Genomic DNA, 19958 nt, shown 5'->3' with positions numbered 1-19958 from the left:
TGAATTCTGCGGCCAGACTCATCCACCTCACCAACCGCTCCGTATCCGCCACCCCCCTCTGTCATTCCCTTCACTGGCTTCCAATTGCCCAACGCATACAATTCAAACTACTAACATTGACATACAAAGCCATTCATAACGCTGCCCCAAACTACCTCACCGACCTGATACCCAAATATCACCCAACCCGTAATCTTCGCTCCTCACAAGACCTCCTTCTCTCCAGTTCCCTGGTCTCCTCCTCACATGCCCAACTCCAGGACTTCTCCAGGTCTTCCCCCATCCTCTGGAACTCACTACCCCAATCCATCAGACTGTCATCTACCCTCCTCACCTTTAGGTGCACCCTGAAAACCCATCTCTTCAAGGAAGCCTACCCCACCCTCACCTAACAGCCGATCTCCTCCACTCCTCCTACCACTCCATCCCCCACAACCACTTCCTCCTGTACCACTCTCCCCTCCCTCCTAGATTGTAAGCTCGAAAGATCAGGGCCCTGGAACCCCTCGTGTATTGTATTGTTACTGTATTGTCTCATGTTCTGCCCCCCACTATAATGTACAGCGCTGAGAAAACTTTTTGGCGCTATATAAATACCCATTAGCCGCCCGGCCAATGGCCGTTTGGCGGCTTCAGATGTGCCTCTCCGTTCTGGGTACACGCCATTTGGCGTGCTCCCGCACATGCGCCGTTTGCGCTAATGCAGAGCGGCGCAGCAGTGCGATCTGTCACGGGCCGTGCACCTGGGACACGGCCGATGACAGATCCGAGTACCGGCTCCCGTTGCTGGTACCATGTGACCTGCTGTGACCAATCACAGCAGGTCACATGACAGTTGTATACAATGGATGGCTTCATTCATGATGCCATCCATTGTAGACTAGTGCCTAGCTGTGAATGGTCACAGCTAATCACATGCACATGTCATGTGATTAGCTGTGACCAAATCACAGCTAAGCACAAAAAAAAAAAAAAAAAAAAAGCTGAATGAATCGATTTCATTCAGGTAAATGCTTGCTTATAGCAAAGTCATTCTTTGCTATAAGCAAATTGTGTAAAAAAAAAAAATACTGATCACTTCCCCAAAGTAATACAATGTTACTATGGCAACATTGTACTACTTTGGTCATAGTAAAATATGAAAAAAAATCTTAAAAAAAATAAAAAAAAATTTAATAAAAAATTAAATATAATAAAAAAATAAAAAAAAAATTAAAAAAATATATATATTTTTTTTTCATACTGTCACCAGTCAGTGTCCCTGTTCACCACCATGCCAGTTATATGATGACGCTGTACTGCACTGGTGACAGTATGTAAAAAAAAAATAGTGAAAATAATTTTTTAAATTTTTTCATTTTCCGAAAAATTATGACAAAAAAATACAACTTCAAAAAACTCGCCATGCCTCTTATGAAGTACGTCGGACTGTCTACTCTGCAAAAAGGGGTCATTTGGGGGATATCTGTACTGTTCTGACATTTGGGGGATATCTGTACTGTTCTGACATTTGGGGGATATCTGTACTGTCCTGACATTTGGGGGATATCTGTACTGTCCTGACATTTGGGGGATATCTGTACTGTCCTGACATTTGGGGGATATCTGTACTGTCCTGACATTTGGGGGATATCTGTACTGTCCTGATATTTGGGGGATATCTGTACTGTCCTGACATTTGGGGGATATCTGTACTGTCCTGACATTTGGGGGATATCTGTACTGTCCTGACATTTGGAGGATATCTGTACTGTTCTGACATTCTTGGAGCTCAAGAAATTAGATTGGCTGTCAGTACTTCAGGATTGATCAATATTCAGATCTATCCCATAGTTTGTGAACTCTATAACTTTCCTACAAACTAAAAAATACATCCTAATTTGGGTTATTTTCACCAAAGACATGTAGCAGAATACATCTCGGCCTAAATTTACGAAGAACAATTATTTATTTGTAAACTTTTATAATAGAAACAAAGAAAAATGTGTTTTTTTTCAAAATGTTTGGTCTTTTTTTGTTAATTTAGCAAAAAATAAAAACCCCGGCGGTGATTAAATACCACCAAAAGAAAGCTCTCGTTGTGTGAAGAAAATGATAAAATTTTAGTTTGGGTACAATGTTGTATGACCGCGCAATTGTCATTCAAAGTGTGAGAGCGCTGAAACCTGAAAAATGGCCTGGGCAGGAAGGTGTAAAATTGCCCGGTATTGAAACGGATACTGTATAATAATAATAATATTTTTTTTATAGATAATTTATATTATAGACTATGTAAATAATTCTGTCTCATTTAGAGCATGCCATCATGATGAGATGACCTGTTTGCTGAGCGCTTCAGATAAATTGTATTGGGACTATTTATTAGAAATTTGCTAAAATTTGCGAAATCATTAATTCTGCCCCTTTACCATACATTGGCTCAGCTTCTTCTTGAGTATGTAGTTCAGTTTTGGCCGCCGACCCTCAGGAAAGATGTTGTCGAATTAGAAATAGTATAGCGAAAGGCAGCAAAATGAAGGAGGATGCAGGAGCTCAGCTATGAGGACTGGTGACATAGATTGCAGGGATTCACTCTGGAGAAGAGGCACATCAGAGAGGACGTGATTGCAATGTACAAATATATTGCCTGTGATGAACTGTGTACTCTAAGGACCCTGAAGAGGACACCCAGCCATGATCTGAAGTTAGAAGAAAGGAGGTTTAACCTTAGATTATGGAAAGGGTTCTTTGCTGTTAGAGAAGTAAAAATGTTCAACTCCCTTTCCTAGGAAGTGATACTAGGAGATAGTGCCAACAATTTCCAAAAACTATTAGAGGCCTTCCTCAGAATACAGAATATATGGGACTATGGGAACGTTTAGAGAAAAAAAAAAAAAATCACACACTCATGCACATACATGTAGGGTGAATGGATGGAGCTGTGTAAACCATGGGTGTCCAACCTGCAGCCCTCCAGCTCTTGAGGAACTACAAGTCCCATTATGCATCTGCCTTTGGGAGTCATGCTTGCAACTGTCAGCCTTGCAATGCCCCATGGGTCTTGTAGTTCTGCAGCAGCTGGAGGGCCGCAGGTTGGACGACCTATGATGTAAACTATGAATGTCTCAATATTTGGCAAGCTTAATGAATACAAGTAGTAACATGATGTTTGTAATGTGTGTGGAATTGTTTCTTTGTTGCCTTTCATCTGGTGAATGTAACATTCTCTAACCTTTAAGGGAAAATAGCTATGAGAACATTTGACAATGACCATCATCATTCACCAATAGAGAAAATGGCCTAAGGGTATAGGCTAAGAACATTGGACCAGCTAGACCAGGGGTGGGCAAACTTTTTGACTTGAGGGCCGCAATGGGTTCATATATTGGACCCGGGGGCCGGACCAAGAGTAGATGAATGATGTGTATGTGTCATCCATAGTAAGTATAGTAATATTCCCTCATAGTAAGCATAGTAATTAATCCCCCATATAGTAATTCATCCCCCATATAGTAATTCATCCCCCATATAGTAATTCATCCCCCATATAGTAATTCATCCCCCATATAGTAATTCATCCCCCATAGTAATTCATCCCCCATAGTAATTAATCTCCCATATAGTAATTCATCCCCCATAGTAATTAATCCCCCATAGTAATTAATCCCCCATAGTAATTCATCCCCCATAGTAATTCACCCCCCATAGTAATTCATCCCCCATAGTAATTCACCCCCCATGGTAATTCATCCCCCATATAGTAATTCATCCCCCATAGTAATTCATCCCCCATATAGTAATTCATCCCATATAGTAATTCATCCCCTATATAGTAATTCATCCCCCATAGTAATTCATCCCCCATAGTAATTCATCCCCCCTATAGTAATTCATCCCCCCTATAGTAATTCATCCCCCATATAGTAATTCATCCCCCATAGTAATTCATCCCCCATAGTAATTCATCCCCCATATAGTAATTCATCCCCCATATAGTAATTCATCCCCCCTATAGTAATTCATCCCCCATAGTAATTCATCCCCCATATAGTAATTCATCCCCCATATAGTAATTCAATTCATCCCCCATATAGTAGTTCATCCCCCATATAGTAATTCATCCCCCATATAGTAATTCATCCCCCATAGTAATTCATCCCCCATTTAGTAATTCATCCCCCATATAGTAATTCATCCCCCATATAGTAATTCATCCCCCATAGTAATTCATCCCCCATATAGTAATTCATCCCCCATAGTAATTCATCCCCCATAGTAATTCATCCCCCATAGTAATTCATCCCCCCTATAGTAATTCATCCCCCATATAGTAATTTATCCCCCCTATAGTAATTCATTCCCCATATTAATTCATCCCCCATATTATTCCCCCCCAAGTAGTAAGCCAAGTAGTAAGCCAAGTCCCCCTGTGTCAATTCACTTACCTTTGCTCGCGCGTTCCTCTCGCGTTCCGGTCTTCAGGGCGGACTGTGAGAGGAGCCTAGCTCCCCTCACGTTCGTCACGCTGCCCCTCCTACACACATCCTGACAGCCATCCTGACAGTATCACGCTCCGCGGGCCGGATTAAAAGGTCCGCCGAGCTGTATACGGCCCGCGGGCCGTAGTTTGCCCATTGCTGAGCTAGACAAATAATATGAAGATCTCAGCACTGTGTACACTCTATGGAGAATCCTGTGTGAACGGACAAACAAAGGTGAGCCAATCATTTGAAACAAACTTTGGCTGTTTGGGCATTCAGAAAAATGGTCAAAGTTTTCCCCTTTCACCCTTCTTTTCGGTGGGAGTCAATGATAATATATAGAAGTGATAGTTCTACTGCTTCTATATATGACAGCCTCCTGCTGTCAGTGATACCTAAGAAAACAGTGCATGCTTGCACCTTTGCATCCCTAGGAACCGCTGATGTCACTGAAAATTCTCGGCACATAAGCAAAAGAAGGGGGGATAGCAGAGGCATCACTGCCCAAATGTGAACACTGGCTATATTTTGGCATCTTCATTAAAAAATGGTCACTGAACAGTAAGGGTCCTATGTAATCTTTAAATGGGGCTTCCAGATTCTCATATGCCAACCCACCCCCAGACCCCCACAACCACGACCAGGGTTGTGGGGAATAGGCTTTTCGTCCTCATCAAGAAAACACCCCCCCACGTTAAGGGCATGTGGCCTGGCAAGGTAGATTGCAGCCATTCCCACACAGTACACCAAGCACCATCTGTATCTGTCCAAGTGTCCCATCAACATCTGCCCAAGTGTCCCATCAACATCAGTACAAGCGTCACATCAACATCTGTACCAGTGTCACATCATCATCTTTATCAGTGTACCAGTGCACAAAACATCTCTCACAGTATACCAGTGTCACATGAACATCTGTACTAGTGTACCAGTGCACAAAACATCTCTCACAGTATACCAGTGTCACATCAACATCTGTCACAGTGTACCAGTGCACAAAACATCTCTCACTCTCACAGTATACCAGTGTCACATCAACATCTGTACCAGTGTCACATCATCTCATCTGTACTAGTGTACCAGTGCACAAAACATCTCTCACAGTATACCAGTGTCACATCAACATCTGTCACAGTGTACCAGTGCACAAAACATCTCTCACAGTATACCAGTGTCACATCAACATCTGTACCAGTGTCACATCAACATCTGTACCAGTGTCACATCATCTCATCTGTACTAATGTACCAGTACACAAAACATCTCTCACAGTATATCAGTGTCACATCAACATCTGTCACAGTGTACCAGTGCACTAAACATCTCCACAGTATACCAGTGTCACATCAACAACTGTACCAGTGTCACATCAACATCTGTACCAGTGTCACATCAACATCTTTATCAGTGTACCAGTGCACAAAACATATCTCACAGTATATCAGTGTCACATCAACATCTGTACCAGTGTCACATCAACATCTGTACCAGTGTCACGTCAACATCTGTACCAGTGTCACATCAACATCTCATCTGTACTAGTGTACCAGTGCACAAAACATGTCTCACAGTATACCAGTGTCACATCAACACCTGCACCAGTGTCACATCAACATCTGTCACAGTGTACCCGTGCACTAAACATCTCTCACAGTATACCAGTGTCACATCAACATCTGTACCAGTGTCACATCAACATCTGTACCAGTGTCACATCATCTCATCTGTACCAGTGTCACATCAGCATCTGCACTAGTGTACCAGTGTACAAAACATCTCTCACAATATACCAGTGTCATATCAATGTCTGTCAGTGTACCAGTGCACTAAACTTCTGCAATAGTGTTCCACTGCAACTTGTTTCACTGTTGGACGATCAACATCTGCCACATTGTACAAGTGCACAAAAAAATCTGTCAGTGTACCTGTGACCCACCAATAAAGAAGTAGATACATTTAAATCACCCGCCCCCCCATGCTTGCATGCAAAGGACACATTGGTCCTGTACACATATGTAAATGGAAATCGCACCACACATGTGAGGTATTGCCACAGATGCCAGAGCAATAGCAATAATTCCAGCACCTGACCTCCTTTGTGACTCTAAACTGGTATCCTGTAAAGGCTTATAAATCGTTGTCTATGTCTATTTTTAAATACTGAAGTTTGTCACCATTTCACAAGCAATTTTAAACGACATGTTTGGTATCTATGTATTCGGCGCAACACCATATATATTGTGTTTGTGTGCATTAAAATATAATAAAGTGTATTTTTGCATTAATGTGTAAAATTGCATTAGGAAAACTGCTGCACAAATACCGTGACATAAAAATGTGTAAAATCCATCATTTTATTCTCTTGGGCCTCTGCTTAAAAAATATATAATGTTTGGGGGTTCTAAGTTCTAGCACAAATTTTTGCTTGTAAACAAAAAGTGTAAGAAGGCGGCCTGGTCTTATGCAGGCCATAGACGGGGAGAAAAACGGCAGATTTTTCTTTTAAAAAACGAAAAATCGGTCGTTCAAGCGGCTGACGTTACCATCAATGGTAAAAAAAAATCGGCCGATTTTCATCCCGTCTAGAGCCGGCAAAAAGTGTCCCTGCAGAGAGCTCCGCTATTTCTTTGACAGTTCCTTGACATTTACAGCGGTTGCAACATTGTATCTATTTGTTTCCATTTAGTATACAGATGTTTTTATTCGGAAACAAATAGATACAATGTTGCAACCGCTGTAAATGTCAAGGAACTGTCAAAGAAATAGCGGAGCTCTCTGCAGGGACACTTTTTGCTGGACTGAAATTCCTCTTATTTTTCATCCTACTTCTTCTTCTTCTTTTTCTTCTTCTTCATCATCATCCTCTTCTTCTTCTTCTTCTTCTTCTTCTTCATCATCATCATCATCATCATCATCCTCTTCTTCTTCATCATCATCATCCTCTTCTTCTTCTTCTTCATCCTCTTCTTCTTCATCATCATCATCCTCTTCTTCTTCTTCATCATCATCATCATCCTCTTATTCTTCTTCATCATCATCATCCTCTTCTTCTTCTTCTTCATCATCATCATCCTCTTCTTCTTCTTCTTCATCATCCTCTTCTTCTTCTTCTTCTTCTTCATCATCATCATCATCCTCTTCTTCTTCTTCATCATCATCATCATCATCCTCTTCTTCTTCTTCTTCATCGTCATCATCTTCTTCTTCTTCTTCTTCTTCATCATCATCCTCTTCTTCTTCATCATCATCATCATCCTCTTCTTCTTCTTCTTCTTCATCATCATCATCATCCTCTTCTTCTTCAGCATCATCATCCTCTTCTTCTTCTTCTTCTTCTTCATCATCATCCTCTTCTTCTTCTTCTTCATCATCATCATCATACTCTTCTTCTTCTTCTTCTTCTTCATCATCATCATCATCCTCTTCTTCATCATCATCATCATCATCATCATCCTCTTCTTCTTCTTCATCATCATCCTCTTCTTCTTCTTCTTCATCATCCTCATCTTCTTCTTCATCATCATCCTCTTCTTCTTCTTCATCATCCTCATCTTCTTCATCATCATCCTCTTCTTCTTCTTCTTTTTCTTCTTTTTGTCTTCCTCTTGCAGGTCACTGCTCATGCGCAGATTTTTTTATCGGTAAAAAATCGTCCGATTTGCCCATCATTCCCGTTAAAATCGGCCGAACGGCAAAATCGGCCGTTTTTTTCCCCAACTTTACCGATAAAAAAAATCTGCCAAAATACAGAAAAACGGCCGAACAAATAGCCCACTAACGATCCGAAAATTGGCCGATTTTATTTTCGGCCGAAGAATCGGCCGATTTTCGACCCATCTATGGCCTGCATTAGACTTAAGTGGATAATGCCTGAAGGTTCTCCTTGGATGTTGGGCCCAGTACCCAGTCCAATTCCTAGTTTAGGTATCTGGTTTATGTATCGCAGGCGTATTTGTCACCAGGCCACAGGATCAGAACGTCACTAGCAACTCCTGAATAATTCACTGAACACGAACTGTCACCTTTTATTTATTTATTGTTTTTAATATTCTATTGTGGTACTTCTTTTATCCATATGACATTGTGAACATATTGAATATAGCATATTTCAGTGGAGTATACATATTTGATTCAGCGCTGCACTTTCTATATACATGTTTATGAGGTTTAACTTTTGGTTACCTTACATGCTATAGCTGCTATTATTTGAAGCGCTCGCTGATTGCATCGCTGAAGAGCATGTCCCACTTTTCACGTACTACTACACCAAAATCTGGCTGCACTCTGTTGATGCCAATCAATGTCTCATTGAAATATTGCAGCTGCAGCTCAGTCCCTGCCAGTTTTCCATGCCCTATTGATGTGTTTCGCCCAGATTGGGCTTAATCATAGTGGTAACTGTACAATTAAATCCAATCCAGGTGAAATATATCAAAGGGGTGGAGACTGAGCTGAAGCCAGAATCTTTCAATCAGACAACGGTAAAGGAGCGCAGCCTGAGCTTTGATAGAGCAGAATTCAAGGACAGTTCAACTCATCCATAGGGGTTCACTGAGTGAATCTGCAGTGTGAAGCAGGGGTGGACTGACAACTCATGGGGCCCCCGGGCAATAGGGGATCATGGGGCCCCTGTGTCCTTGCCCAAACTCAAAAAAGCCTATCAATGGATGGTGGCTGGTGTATGGAGGGGCAGTGGTAGTGGAAGGTTCTCTCTGGTGGGGGGCAGGGGTGTTCTTGGTCAATGTCAGGTTCTCTCTGCAGGAGGGGAGTGCTGATTTTTGTGCTGCCTAGCGCAGCGCAAACCCTATATACACCACTGTCCTCTGTGCGTATGATTACAGTGTTTATTCATGTTGTAACAATGCATTGGCAAAGTACGTCCTCTATGTCACTCATTGTAAATTGCACCCCAATGCTTTGTACAGTAGATCCCAACACACAACACACCACAAGGCACCATAATGCACATACCATGTTCTGTGGTGTGCTGCCTCATTACAAAAAATAGATCCTGCATGTTTTCCATCCATTGTGATGGATTGGCAGCTTTTCATAATGAATGAATGTGTGCATTAACCCCCCCTGGCGGTATTCCCGAGTGTAGGTCGGGGTAAAGGTTCAGTACCAGAAGCGGTGACCCTGAGCTACACTGGGGCAGGGGCGGACTGACAACTCATGGGGCCCCCGGGCAATAGGGGATCATGGGGCCCCTGTGTCCTTGTCAAACTTAAAAAAGCCTATGAAAAAGGTACCAGGGGCATCTCATGGGGCCCCCTACTGACTCCGGGCCCTCAGGCAGTGCCCGAGTTTCCAAATGGCCAGTCCGCCCCTGGTGTGAAGTGAAACATTTAGCAATGGTATTATTAGCCCTTCTAGCTGTGACATCTTCCTCCTGGATGTTAGGGAGCTGGTAATTGCCAACATCCTAACAGCCAGTGACTCAATCTCTCCCAGCACCTTCATCTATCAGCCGTATTCTACCAACTGACAGGTGAATGTTAATAAACAGCAGGGATAGTGTGCAAAAAAAAAAGAAAAAATGGTTTGGAGCCCCCCCCAAAATTCATACCAGTTGCTTTCGTTCTGTATTTTAAGAGGGATCCCACAAAAACAGAGGTCTTCTCAAAATTTTATACCAAACCCTTATCCAAGCATGCAGCCAGATGAGGAAACAGGATGAGGGTTCACTTTTCCCATTCTAAACCATGCCAGGACACATGTCCTCAACTTGAGAGTACCTTTCCGGGGGACCTCTTCCCTACAACTGTATCCTGGTCTGTGGATCGGGGGCTAAAAATATGAATGCAATTATTCACTAGGGGGAGAATCTTTGGGGGGGGGGGGGGGTAGAGGATGGAAAAGGATCTGGAGGTCCTAGTAGATGAAAGTCCCAGCAATAGCATGTAATGCAAAGCTGCAACAAACAAGGCCACCAGATTACTAGTGCATTAAAAGGGGTATTTACTCCGCAGATAAAACTACACTGCTCAAAAAGATTAAGAGAATACTTTTTAATCAAAGTCTAGCATCAAGACAGTGAAACTCCTGGGATATTGATCTGGTCAGTTAAGTAGCAGGGGGGGTTGTTAATCAGTTAATGAAATTAACAACAGGTGCACTAGATGGGCAACAATGAGACGACCCCAAAAATAGGAATGGTTTTACAGCTGGAGACCACTGACATTTTTTTTCATACTCATCTTTTCTGACTTTTTTTCACTAGTTTTGCATTTGGCTCGGGTCAGTGTCACTACTGGTAGCATGAGGCCATACCTGGACCCTACAGAGGTTGCACAGGCAATCCAACGCCTACAGGATGGCACATACCTACCATTGCCAGAAGGTTTGCTGTGTTTGCCAGCACAGTCTCAAGAGCATGGAGGAGATTCCAGGAGACAAGAGCATGGAGGAGATTCCAGGAGACAGGCAGTTACTCTTGGAGAGCTGGACAGGGCTGTAGAATGTCCTTAACCCATCAGCAGGACTGGTATCTGCTCCTTTGTGCAAGGAGGAACAGGATGAGCCCTGCCAGAGCCCTACAAAATGACCTCCAGCAGGCCACTGGTGTGAATGTCTCTAACCATACAATCAGAAACAGACTACATGAGGGTGGCCTGAGGGCCCGACGTCCTCTAGTGGGCCCTGTGCTCACTGCCTGGCACCATAGAACTCGATTGGCATTTGCCATTGAACACCAGAATTGGCAGGTCCACCACTGGTACCCTGTGCTTTTCACAGATGAGGGCAGGTTCACCCTGAGCACATGTGACAGACGGGAAAGGGTCTGGAGAAGCCGTGGAGAATGTTCTGCTGCCTTTAACATGGTTCATCATGACCGTTTTGGTGGTGGGTCAGTGATGGTCTGGGGAGGCATCTCCATGGAGGGACGCACAAACCTCTACAGGCTAGACAATGGCACCCTGACTGCCATTGGGTATCGAGATGAAATCCTTGAACCCATTGTCAGATTCTACACTGGTGCAGTGGGTCCTGGGTTCCTCCTGGTGCAGTGGGTCCTGGGTTCCTCCTGGTGCATGGCAATGCCTGGCCTCATATGATGAGAGTATGCAGGCAGGTCCTGGGGGATGAAGGAATTGAAACCTTTGAATGGCCTCCCATACTCGCCTGACCTAAATCCAGTAGAACGTCTCTGGGATATCATATTTCGGTCCATCCGACACCGCCAGGTTGCACCTCAGACTGTCCAGGAGTTCAGTGATGCCCTGGTCCAGATCTGGGAGGAAATCCCCCAGGACACCATCCGTGGTCTCATTAGGAGCCTCCCCCGACGTTGTCAGGCATGAATACAAGCATGTGGGGGCCATACAAACTACTGAGGACCATTCTGAGTTGCTGCAATTAAATTTCAGCAAAATGGACTCGCCTGCTGCATCATTTTTTAACTTTGATTTTTGGGGTGTCTTTGAATTCAGTCCTCTGTAGGTCGATGATTTTCATTTCCCTCAAACCATGGGGTGTCCTTACATTCCTAACACATTATCCGTCCATGTCAGTATAGATATACAGCATGATATTTTTCCCCATTGAGATCTGATGTGTTTTCAAAGTGTTCCTTTAATTGTTTTGAGCCGTGTAAAATTCTACCAATTTACAAATTTCTGCTTTGGCCACAACTTGATTGTGCCATCCGGTTCTGATCACTAGTCCTCAGGAAGAATGTGCTGGAACTGGAGAGAGTCCAAAGAAGGGCAACAAAGCTAACAAGAGGGATGGAGGACCTTGTTTGCATTTTCCAAAGAAGTGCCGGGACTTCTTTCCCTGCGTGTCACAGGCACGGGAGTCCATTCAAATGAATGGGCTCTTGTGCCTGTGCAAAACGTGGCCCACACGGCTGCATATATGTGAACCGGGAGTTAAGAGGAAAGATCATTACTATATACAATTATCTATATCAGGCGTCCTCAAACTACGGCCAACGGGCCACATGCGGCCCGCCGAAGCCATTTATCCGGCCCGCCGGCAGGGGCGTATTTTCCGTGAGGAAGGGACACTAAGTACAGGGGTGGGCAGGGGGCTGCTGTACCTTACCTTACCTGGCTCCGGTCCCAGTCCCACGATGATCCAGTCCAGGAAGCGCTGCTCCTTCATTCACTCCGGCCACTCCCTCACTCCTGCCGCTCGGCTCCGCCTCCTCACCAGTGATTGGGCGCCAGAACTGTAGCTCAGGAAAGGCACACAAGCGGCCAATCACCTGCGAGGAGGCAGAGCCAAGCGGCCCCGTGAACATCGAGTGAGGGAGAGGCCAGAGTGAAGAAGGACAGCTGACAGGTAAGTGTGCCGTGCTGATGGTGCTGCTGCAACCAGATATGCTGGCTGCAGCAGCACCATGCTGGAGTAGGGGTGAGCAAGTTACGTGTCATTGGTGTCAGTGGGAGGAAAAGTGCCCCATCATTGGTGTCACTGATACTAATGATGGGGCATTATTACTCCCACTGACACCAACGATGGGGCACTATTCCTCCCCCCACTGACACCAACAATGGGGCACTATTCCTCCCCCCCACTGACACCAATTATGGGGCACTATTCCTCCCCCCCACTGACACCAACGATGGGGCACAATTCCTCCCCCCCACTGACACCAACGATGGGGCACTATTCCTTCCGCCACTGACACCAATGATGGGGTTCTATTCCTCCCACTGACACCAATGCTGGGACACTATCCCCCCCCACTGACACCAATGACAGGGCACTATCCCCCCCCCCGCTGACACCAATGACGTACTATTCCTCCCACTGACACCAAAGATGGGGCACTATTCTTCCCACTGACACCAATGATGGGGCACTATTCCTTCCACTGGCACCAATGATGGGGCACTATTCTTCCCACTGACACCAATGATGGGGCACGTTTCTTCCCACTGACACCAAAGATGGGGCACTATTCCTCCCCCCACTGACACTAATGATGGGGCACTATTCCTCCCACTGACAGCAATGATGGGGCACGTTTCTTCCCACTGACACCAATGATGGAGCACGTTTCTTCCCACTGACACCAATGATGGGGCACTATTCCTCCCACTGACACCAATGATGGGACACTATTCCTCCCACTGACACCAATGATGGGGAATGATTCTTCCCACTGACACCAATGATGGGGCACTATTCCTCCCACTGACACCAATGATGGGGAATGATTCTTCCCACTGACACCAATGATGGGGCACTATTCCTCCCACTGACACCAATGATGGGGCACTATTCCTCCCACTAACACCAATGATGGGGCACTATTCCTCCCACTGACACCAATGATGGGGCACTATTCCTTCCACTGACACCAATGATGGGGCACTATTCCTCCCACTGACACCAATGATGGGGCACTATTCCTCCCACTGACACCAATGATGGGGCACTATTCCTCCCACTGATACCAATGATGGGGCACTATTCCTCCCACTGACACCAATGATGGGGCACTATTCCTCCCACTGATACCAATGATGGGGCACTATTCCTTCCACTGACACCAATGATGGGGCACTATTCCTCCCACTGACACCAATGATGGGGCACTATTCCTCCCACTGACACCAATGATGGGGCACTATTTCTCCCACTGACACCAATGATGGGGCACTATTTCGCTCCATAAGACACACTTGGGGGGAAATGTCTGTGCGTCCTATGGAGCGGCTGGCTCAGTATTCCCGCCACCGTTGTATATCCGCAGTCTCTGGTCATCTCCAGTACTGTGTCCGCATTTGTTCATAGTTTTTTTTTTTTTTTAAACTATAGTCCGGCCCCCCAACGGTCTGAGGGACAGTGTACTGGCCCCCTGTTTAAAAAGTTTGAGGACCCCTGATCTAAATGGTGAGGAGTAAACTATTCAGTCTCAGTCTCTAATGTTAAGACTTGACAAGTTGGGTATCAGCTCAATGCAACCTCATCTTTTATACTTCATCAAAAAAAGTGTGTAATATATTACATTTATATGATCTAAAATGAACTAAATAAAAGATTGCATTTGGCAAAGCATTGCACTAATATTATGTGACACAAAAAGTAAAACAATGTCATTTTTATCTCCGGGGTCTCTGCTGGCAGAACATGTATACTATTTGGGGGGTTTACATCATCTTAACCCCTTCACGCCTAAAAGGGTAAAACAAATGTAAATGCCTAAGCACAATTCTGCAACGTTGACACGTGATAGTAAAACCGTCCATATCAACACAGCTACTTTGTACATCCGGGTGGATTATATCTTGATTTTTTTCAGGACAAATTGGGCTTTCATTTGGTGGTAAATGGTAATGGATATCTCCTGATTTTTTTTTATTATCAAAGGAAAACTGGCCCAAAATAGTAAAAAAAATATTTTTTTTATTTAACTGTGTGTTTCTTGTTACTACCATAACCTACCACCAAAGAACAACCCAAAATAAATTCTCCAGCTCTTGAGGATCGCAGCGATACCATATATGTATGATATTTGTTGTTTGTACCCGGAGTACAACCCAGAAACAATAGTGCGCATTTTGTTTTTATCTTTGTTTTTTTTTACGTTAAACACACTGACACTGACATTAACACTAACTGACACTGATACCATTTTTTTTAAATCTTGACCTTTGCCCTTGACCTTGACGTAAACACTAACTCTGGCACTGAGCTACATCAAACCTTGATCTGGGTATTTTTGATACACTGTATAATAGGATGTATATAATGATACAATGTATAATAGGATGCATATAATGATACAATGTATAATGGGGTGTGTGTGTATATAATGATACAATGTATAATAGGATGTATATAATGATACAATGTATAAAAGGATGTATATAATGATACAATGTATAATAGGATGTATATAATGATACAATGTATAATAGAATGTATATAATGATACAATGTATAATGGGATGTATATAATGATACAATGTATAATGGGATGTATATAATGATACAAAGTATAATAGGATGTATATAATGATACAATGTATAATGGGATGTATATAATGATACAATGTATAATGGAATGTATATAATGATACGATGTATAATATGATGTATGTAATGATACAATGTATAATAGGGTGTATATGATGATACAATGTATAATAGGATGTATATAATGATACAATGTATCATAGGATGTATATAATGATACAATGTATCATAGGATGTATATAATGATACAATGTATAATGGGATGCATATAATGATACAATGTATAGAATGATGTATATGATGATACAATGTATAATATGATGTATATAATGATACAATGTATAATAGGATGTACATAATGATGCAATGTATAATGGGATGTATATAATGATACAATGTATAATAGGATGTACATAATGATGCAATGTATAATGGGATGTATATAATGATACAATGTATAAAATGATACAATGTATAGAATGATGTATATGATGATACAATGTATAATATGATGTATATGATGATACAATGTATCTTTCTTCTCCATTCATAGAGAGAGAAAAAATCAAGGGGGCCAAGCTGCACAGTGACTGATCACTGTGATAGCCAATCAGAGGCTATCACAGCGATCATGTGACCCGGAGTCCCGGGTCCCGTTCTAACGATCTAACGATGCTCTCAGTGTCTCAGTGCTGGGAGCGGCACTAGTGGTATTCCCGAGTGTAGGTCGGGGTAAAGTTTCAGTACCAAAAGCGGTAACCCCCCCGAGCTACACTCGGGCTTACCATGCAGTACTGCACAGGGATTCACTGCAGCACTTATCTTGTCCTTTGCTCCCGCCGATGCTGGCATCCAGCTCCTCTGGCCGATGCCGGCATTCGACTTCCGTTTTCCGGTCCCTGTGACGTCGGGACGTACGGGTGGCAAATTTGAAAATTTAAAAAAATGTAATTTTTTTAAAAACGATTATTACATAGTAAAACATTCCTGTATCAAACTATTTCACATACATTCTGTCCCGAGTGCTTTGTCCGGCGCCCTGCCTGCATTTTTACTGTTTTTTCTGAAACTGAGAAACGTCCATGGCGTCCAAAAAGCGTCCCTTTAGGTCAGACGCGGTTTTAGACCGGCTAGAGAACAGCGATAGTAAATCAGAACCACTTGCAGAATTGAGTGATAATGATTGGTGGGGGAAATTCCTCATCAGACACTGAAAACGATTCTGCGACTGAGCTCAGCGATGTGCGAACTTGGCGCTCTATTTCACATTTCAGTGTTTTTGGTTTGATTATATTATTGAGTTAAATTTTTTATTATTATTAATATTATATTATTATTTTTATGATTATTTATTAAATTATCATTTATGATTTCGTGTTTCAAGTTTTATCCTACCCGGGATGTTTACTAGACTCTTGTTCGGACAGATTTCAGTGAGTTATTCCTAAAAATTACAGCCTACAATAAAACAAAATACATATTTCCATGCAAAAAAATTTACCGCTTTGAGCACAGAAATATAGACATAATCAGACCGCTAGGGAGGTTAAACCTGATATACAGTTTTGCACTATGGAGGATCTTTGTGTTTCTGTTGTATGATCCCAAAACATCATGAGCTTATAAGGGTATATACAGTGGGGCAAAAAAGTATTTAGTCACCACCAATGGTGCAAGTTCTCCCACTTACAAAGATGAGAGAGGCCTGTAATTGGCATCATAGGTAGACCTCAACTATGAGAGACAAAATGAGAAAACAAATCCAGACAATCACATTGGCTGATTTGGAAAGAATTTATTTGCAAATTATGGTGGAAAATAAGTATTTGGTCACCTACAAACAAGCAAAATTTCTGGCTCTCACAGACCTGTACCTTCTTCTTTAAGAGGCTCCTCTGTCCTGCACTCATTACCTGTATCAATGGCACCTGTTTGAACTTGTTATCAGTATAAAAGACACCTGTCCACAACCTCAAACAGTCACACTCCAAACTCCACTATGGTGAAGACCAAAGAGCTGTCGAAGGACACCAGAAACGAAATTGTAGACCTGCACCAGGCTGGGAAGACTGAATCTGCAATAGGCAAGCAGCTTGGTGTGAACAAATCAACTGTGGGAGCAATAATTAGAAAATGGAAGACATACAAGACCACTGATAATCTCCCTCGATCTGGGGCTCCACACAAGATCTCACCCCGTGGGGTCAAAATGATCACAAGAACGGTGAGCAAAAATCCCAGGACCACACGGGGACCTAGTGAATGACCTGCAGAGAGCTGGGACCAACGTAACAAAGGCTACCATCAGTAACACACTACGCCGCCAGGGACTCAGATCCTGCAGTGCCAGACGTGTCCCCCTGCTTAAGCCAGTACATGTCCGGGCCCGTCTGAAGTTTGCTAGAGAGCATTTGGATGATCCAGAAGAGGATTGGGAGAATGTCATATGGTCAGATGAAACCAAAATAGAACTGTTTGGTAGAAACACAACTCGTTGTGTTTGGAGGAGAGAGAATGCTGAGTTGCATCCAAAGAACACCATACCTACTGTGAAGCATGGGGGTGGCAACATAATGCTTTGGGGCTGTTTCTCCGCAAAGGGACCAGGATGACTGATCCATGTACAGGACAGAATGAATGGGGCCATGTATCGTGAGATTTTTAGTGCAAACCTCCTTCCATCAGTAAGGGCATTGAAGATGAAACGTGGCTGGGTCTTCCAACATGACAATGATCCCAAACATACCGCCCGGGCAATAAAGGAGTGGCTTCGTAAGAAGCATTTCAAGGTCCTGGAGTGGCCTAGCCAGTCTCCAGATCTCAACCCCATAGAAAACCTTTGGAGGGAGTTGAAAGTCCGTGTTGCCCAGCGACAGCCCCAAAACATCACTGCTCTAGAGGAGATCTGCATGGAGGATGGGCCAACATACCAGCAACAGTGTGTGCCAACTTTGTGAAGACTTACAGGAAACGTTTGACCTCTGTCATTGCCAACAAAGGATATATAACAAAGTATTGACATGAACTTTTCATATTGACCAAATACTTATTTTCCACCATAATTTGCAAATAAATTCTTTCCAAATCAGCCAATGTGATTGTCTGGATTTGTTTTCTCATTTTGTCTCTCATAGTTGAGGTCTTCCTATGATGCCAATTACAGGCCTCTCTCATCTTTGTAAGTGGGAGAACTTGCATAATTGGTGGAGGACTAACTACTTTTTTGCCCCTCTGTACATTGCCATCTGCCCATGGAGGAACTACTATTATAATTTATGATTTCATGTTTCAAAGTTTATCCTCCCCGGGATGTTTACTAGACTCTTGTTTGGACAGATTTCAGTGAGTTATTCCTAACAATGACAGGCCGACAATAAAAAAACAACATATTTCCATGCAAAATAATGTTCCGCTTTCAGCACCAAAAATCTGAAATAATCAGACCACCAGGGAGGTTAAACATGTCTGCAAAAAATGCAAACCACTAAACACGAGCCTACATTGGGGGTGATTTTGTGTGGTGGGCACATTGCATTCCAGGAAACTTTCATTGAACGCTCTCACCTTATACTTTAGTGTTTGTGGATTTATTTCAGCTTTTTCGTTATTTATTTTTATAGAGAAATACAGGTCATGTAATGCTTGAGCCAAAATGTAGACTGCAGTGAACACTCTATAGGATGTTTTCTCATCAGGAAAATATAATCCAGTTGGAATTCTCTCCAGTTTGCATTTCCTTAGAGGTAATCTAGTTGTGAGTGGAATAAGTGAATTTTTCATTTGGTTTTTGGAAAAGCATGCATATTCAGTTATGATAATATCCTCCATCAGTGGGTCATTTAGGTGGCTGGATGGATTAAAACTATCAAAATATTCCTGCAATCCCTTTACGTTGAGATGGGGGTATGTAAACACCAAGCTGCAGTTACTGAGATGAAAAAACTCTCCCCTCATTGACCAGGAATATGGTAGAATAAAGGTTTTCTCCTTGTAATAAGGGGCATTGGTATACAAGAACTTGTAATAAGTCATACTAACTGAGCCACAAATAATGAGAACTTCCGTAGTTGAGGTCTTCAGCTCTGGAGACATTTTTTCACAATTCTCTTTATTCACCAGAACCTTGAATTCAATACAAATTCCATGATTAGTTAAATGTTTGCTGAGTTGTCGGATGTCCCTCTCTCCGTACTCATCATCAGATGTGAGGATCCCGACCCAATTCCACCTCAACCTTTCCAGCAACTTTGCTATGGCCACATGTTGCTTCTCATCATCCGAAACTGTCCGGAAAAAGTTTGGATACATCTTTCTATCACTCAGTAAAGAATCGCTAGCACCATAACTAACCTTGAAAGAAAGAAAATCATCTGTATAAACAACGTGTAACAATTAACATATGATCAGCTTATGAATAAATAGAAGAAAACCATAGAAAATGTTTTAATTTTTTTTTTTGGAGAGCATCAAACAGGGTGCAGAGTCCAGGAAGACCGGATATAGTGAATGCGGGGTCCGGGGAGAGCGGACATAGTGAATGCGGGGTCTGGGGAGAGCGGATAT

The 19958-nt window shown here is 42.9% G+C and overlaps 1 protein-coding gene across 1 annotated transcript; it reads right to left on the bottom strand.

Annotated features, from left to right (window-relative positions):
• Positions 1-14585: 14585 nt before the first annotated feature.
• LOC149445070 (extracellular calcium-sensing receptor-like) lies at positions 14586-19703 on the bottom strand. Its single transcript, XM_089654245.1, has 2 exons — positions 18960-19703; positions 14586-14591 (listed from the first exon to the last, which is right to left on the bottom strand). Exons 1-2 carry the CDS (start codon positions 19701-19703, stop codon positions 14586-14588), a joined length of 750 nt encoding a protein of 249 aa, XP_089510371.1.
• Between the last annotated feature and the right edge of the window lie 255 nt (positions 19704-19958).

The sequence above is a fragment of the Staurois parvus genome, unplaced genomic scaffold, assembly GCF_062004578.1.
Source record: "Staurois parvus isolate SC_StPar_1 unplaced genomic scaffold, SC_StPar_1.0 ptg000747l, whole genome shotgun sequence".
Taxonomy (NCBI): Eukaryota; Metazoa; Chordata; class Amphibia; order Anura; family Ranidae; genus Staurois; species Staurois parvus.
Note: the sequence above shows the minus strand (reverse complement) of the source record. Positions and strands in the feature narration are given on the sequence as shown.

Excerpts from the sequence above, each read along its gene's own strand:
- LOC149445070 (XM_089654245.1), bottom strand. The coding sequence starts at position 19,703 with ATGTATCCAAACTTTTTCCGGACAGTTTCGGATGATGAGAAGCAACAT.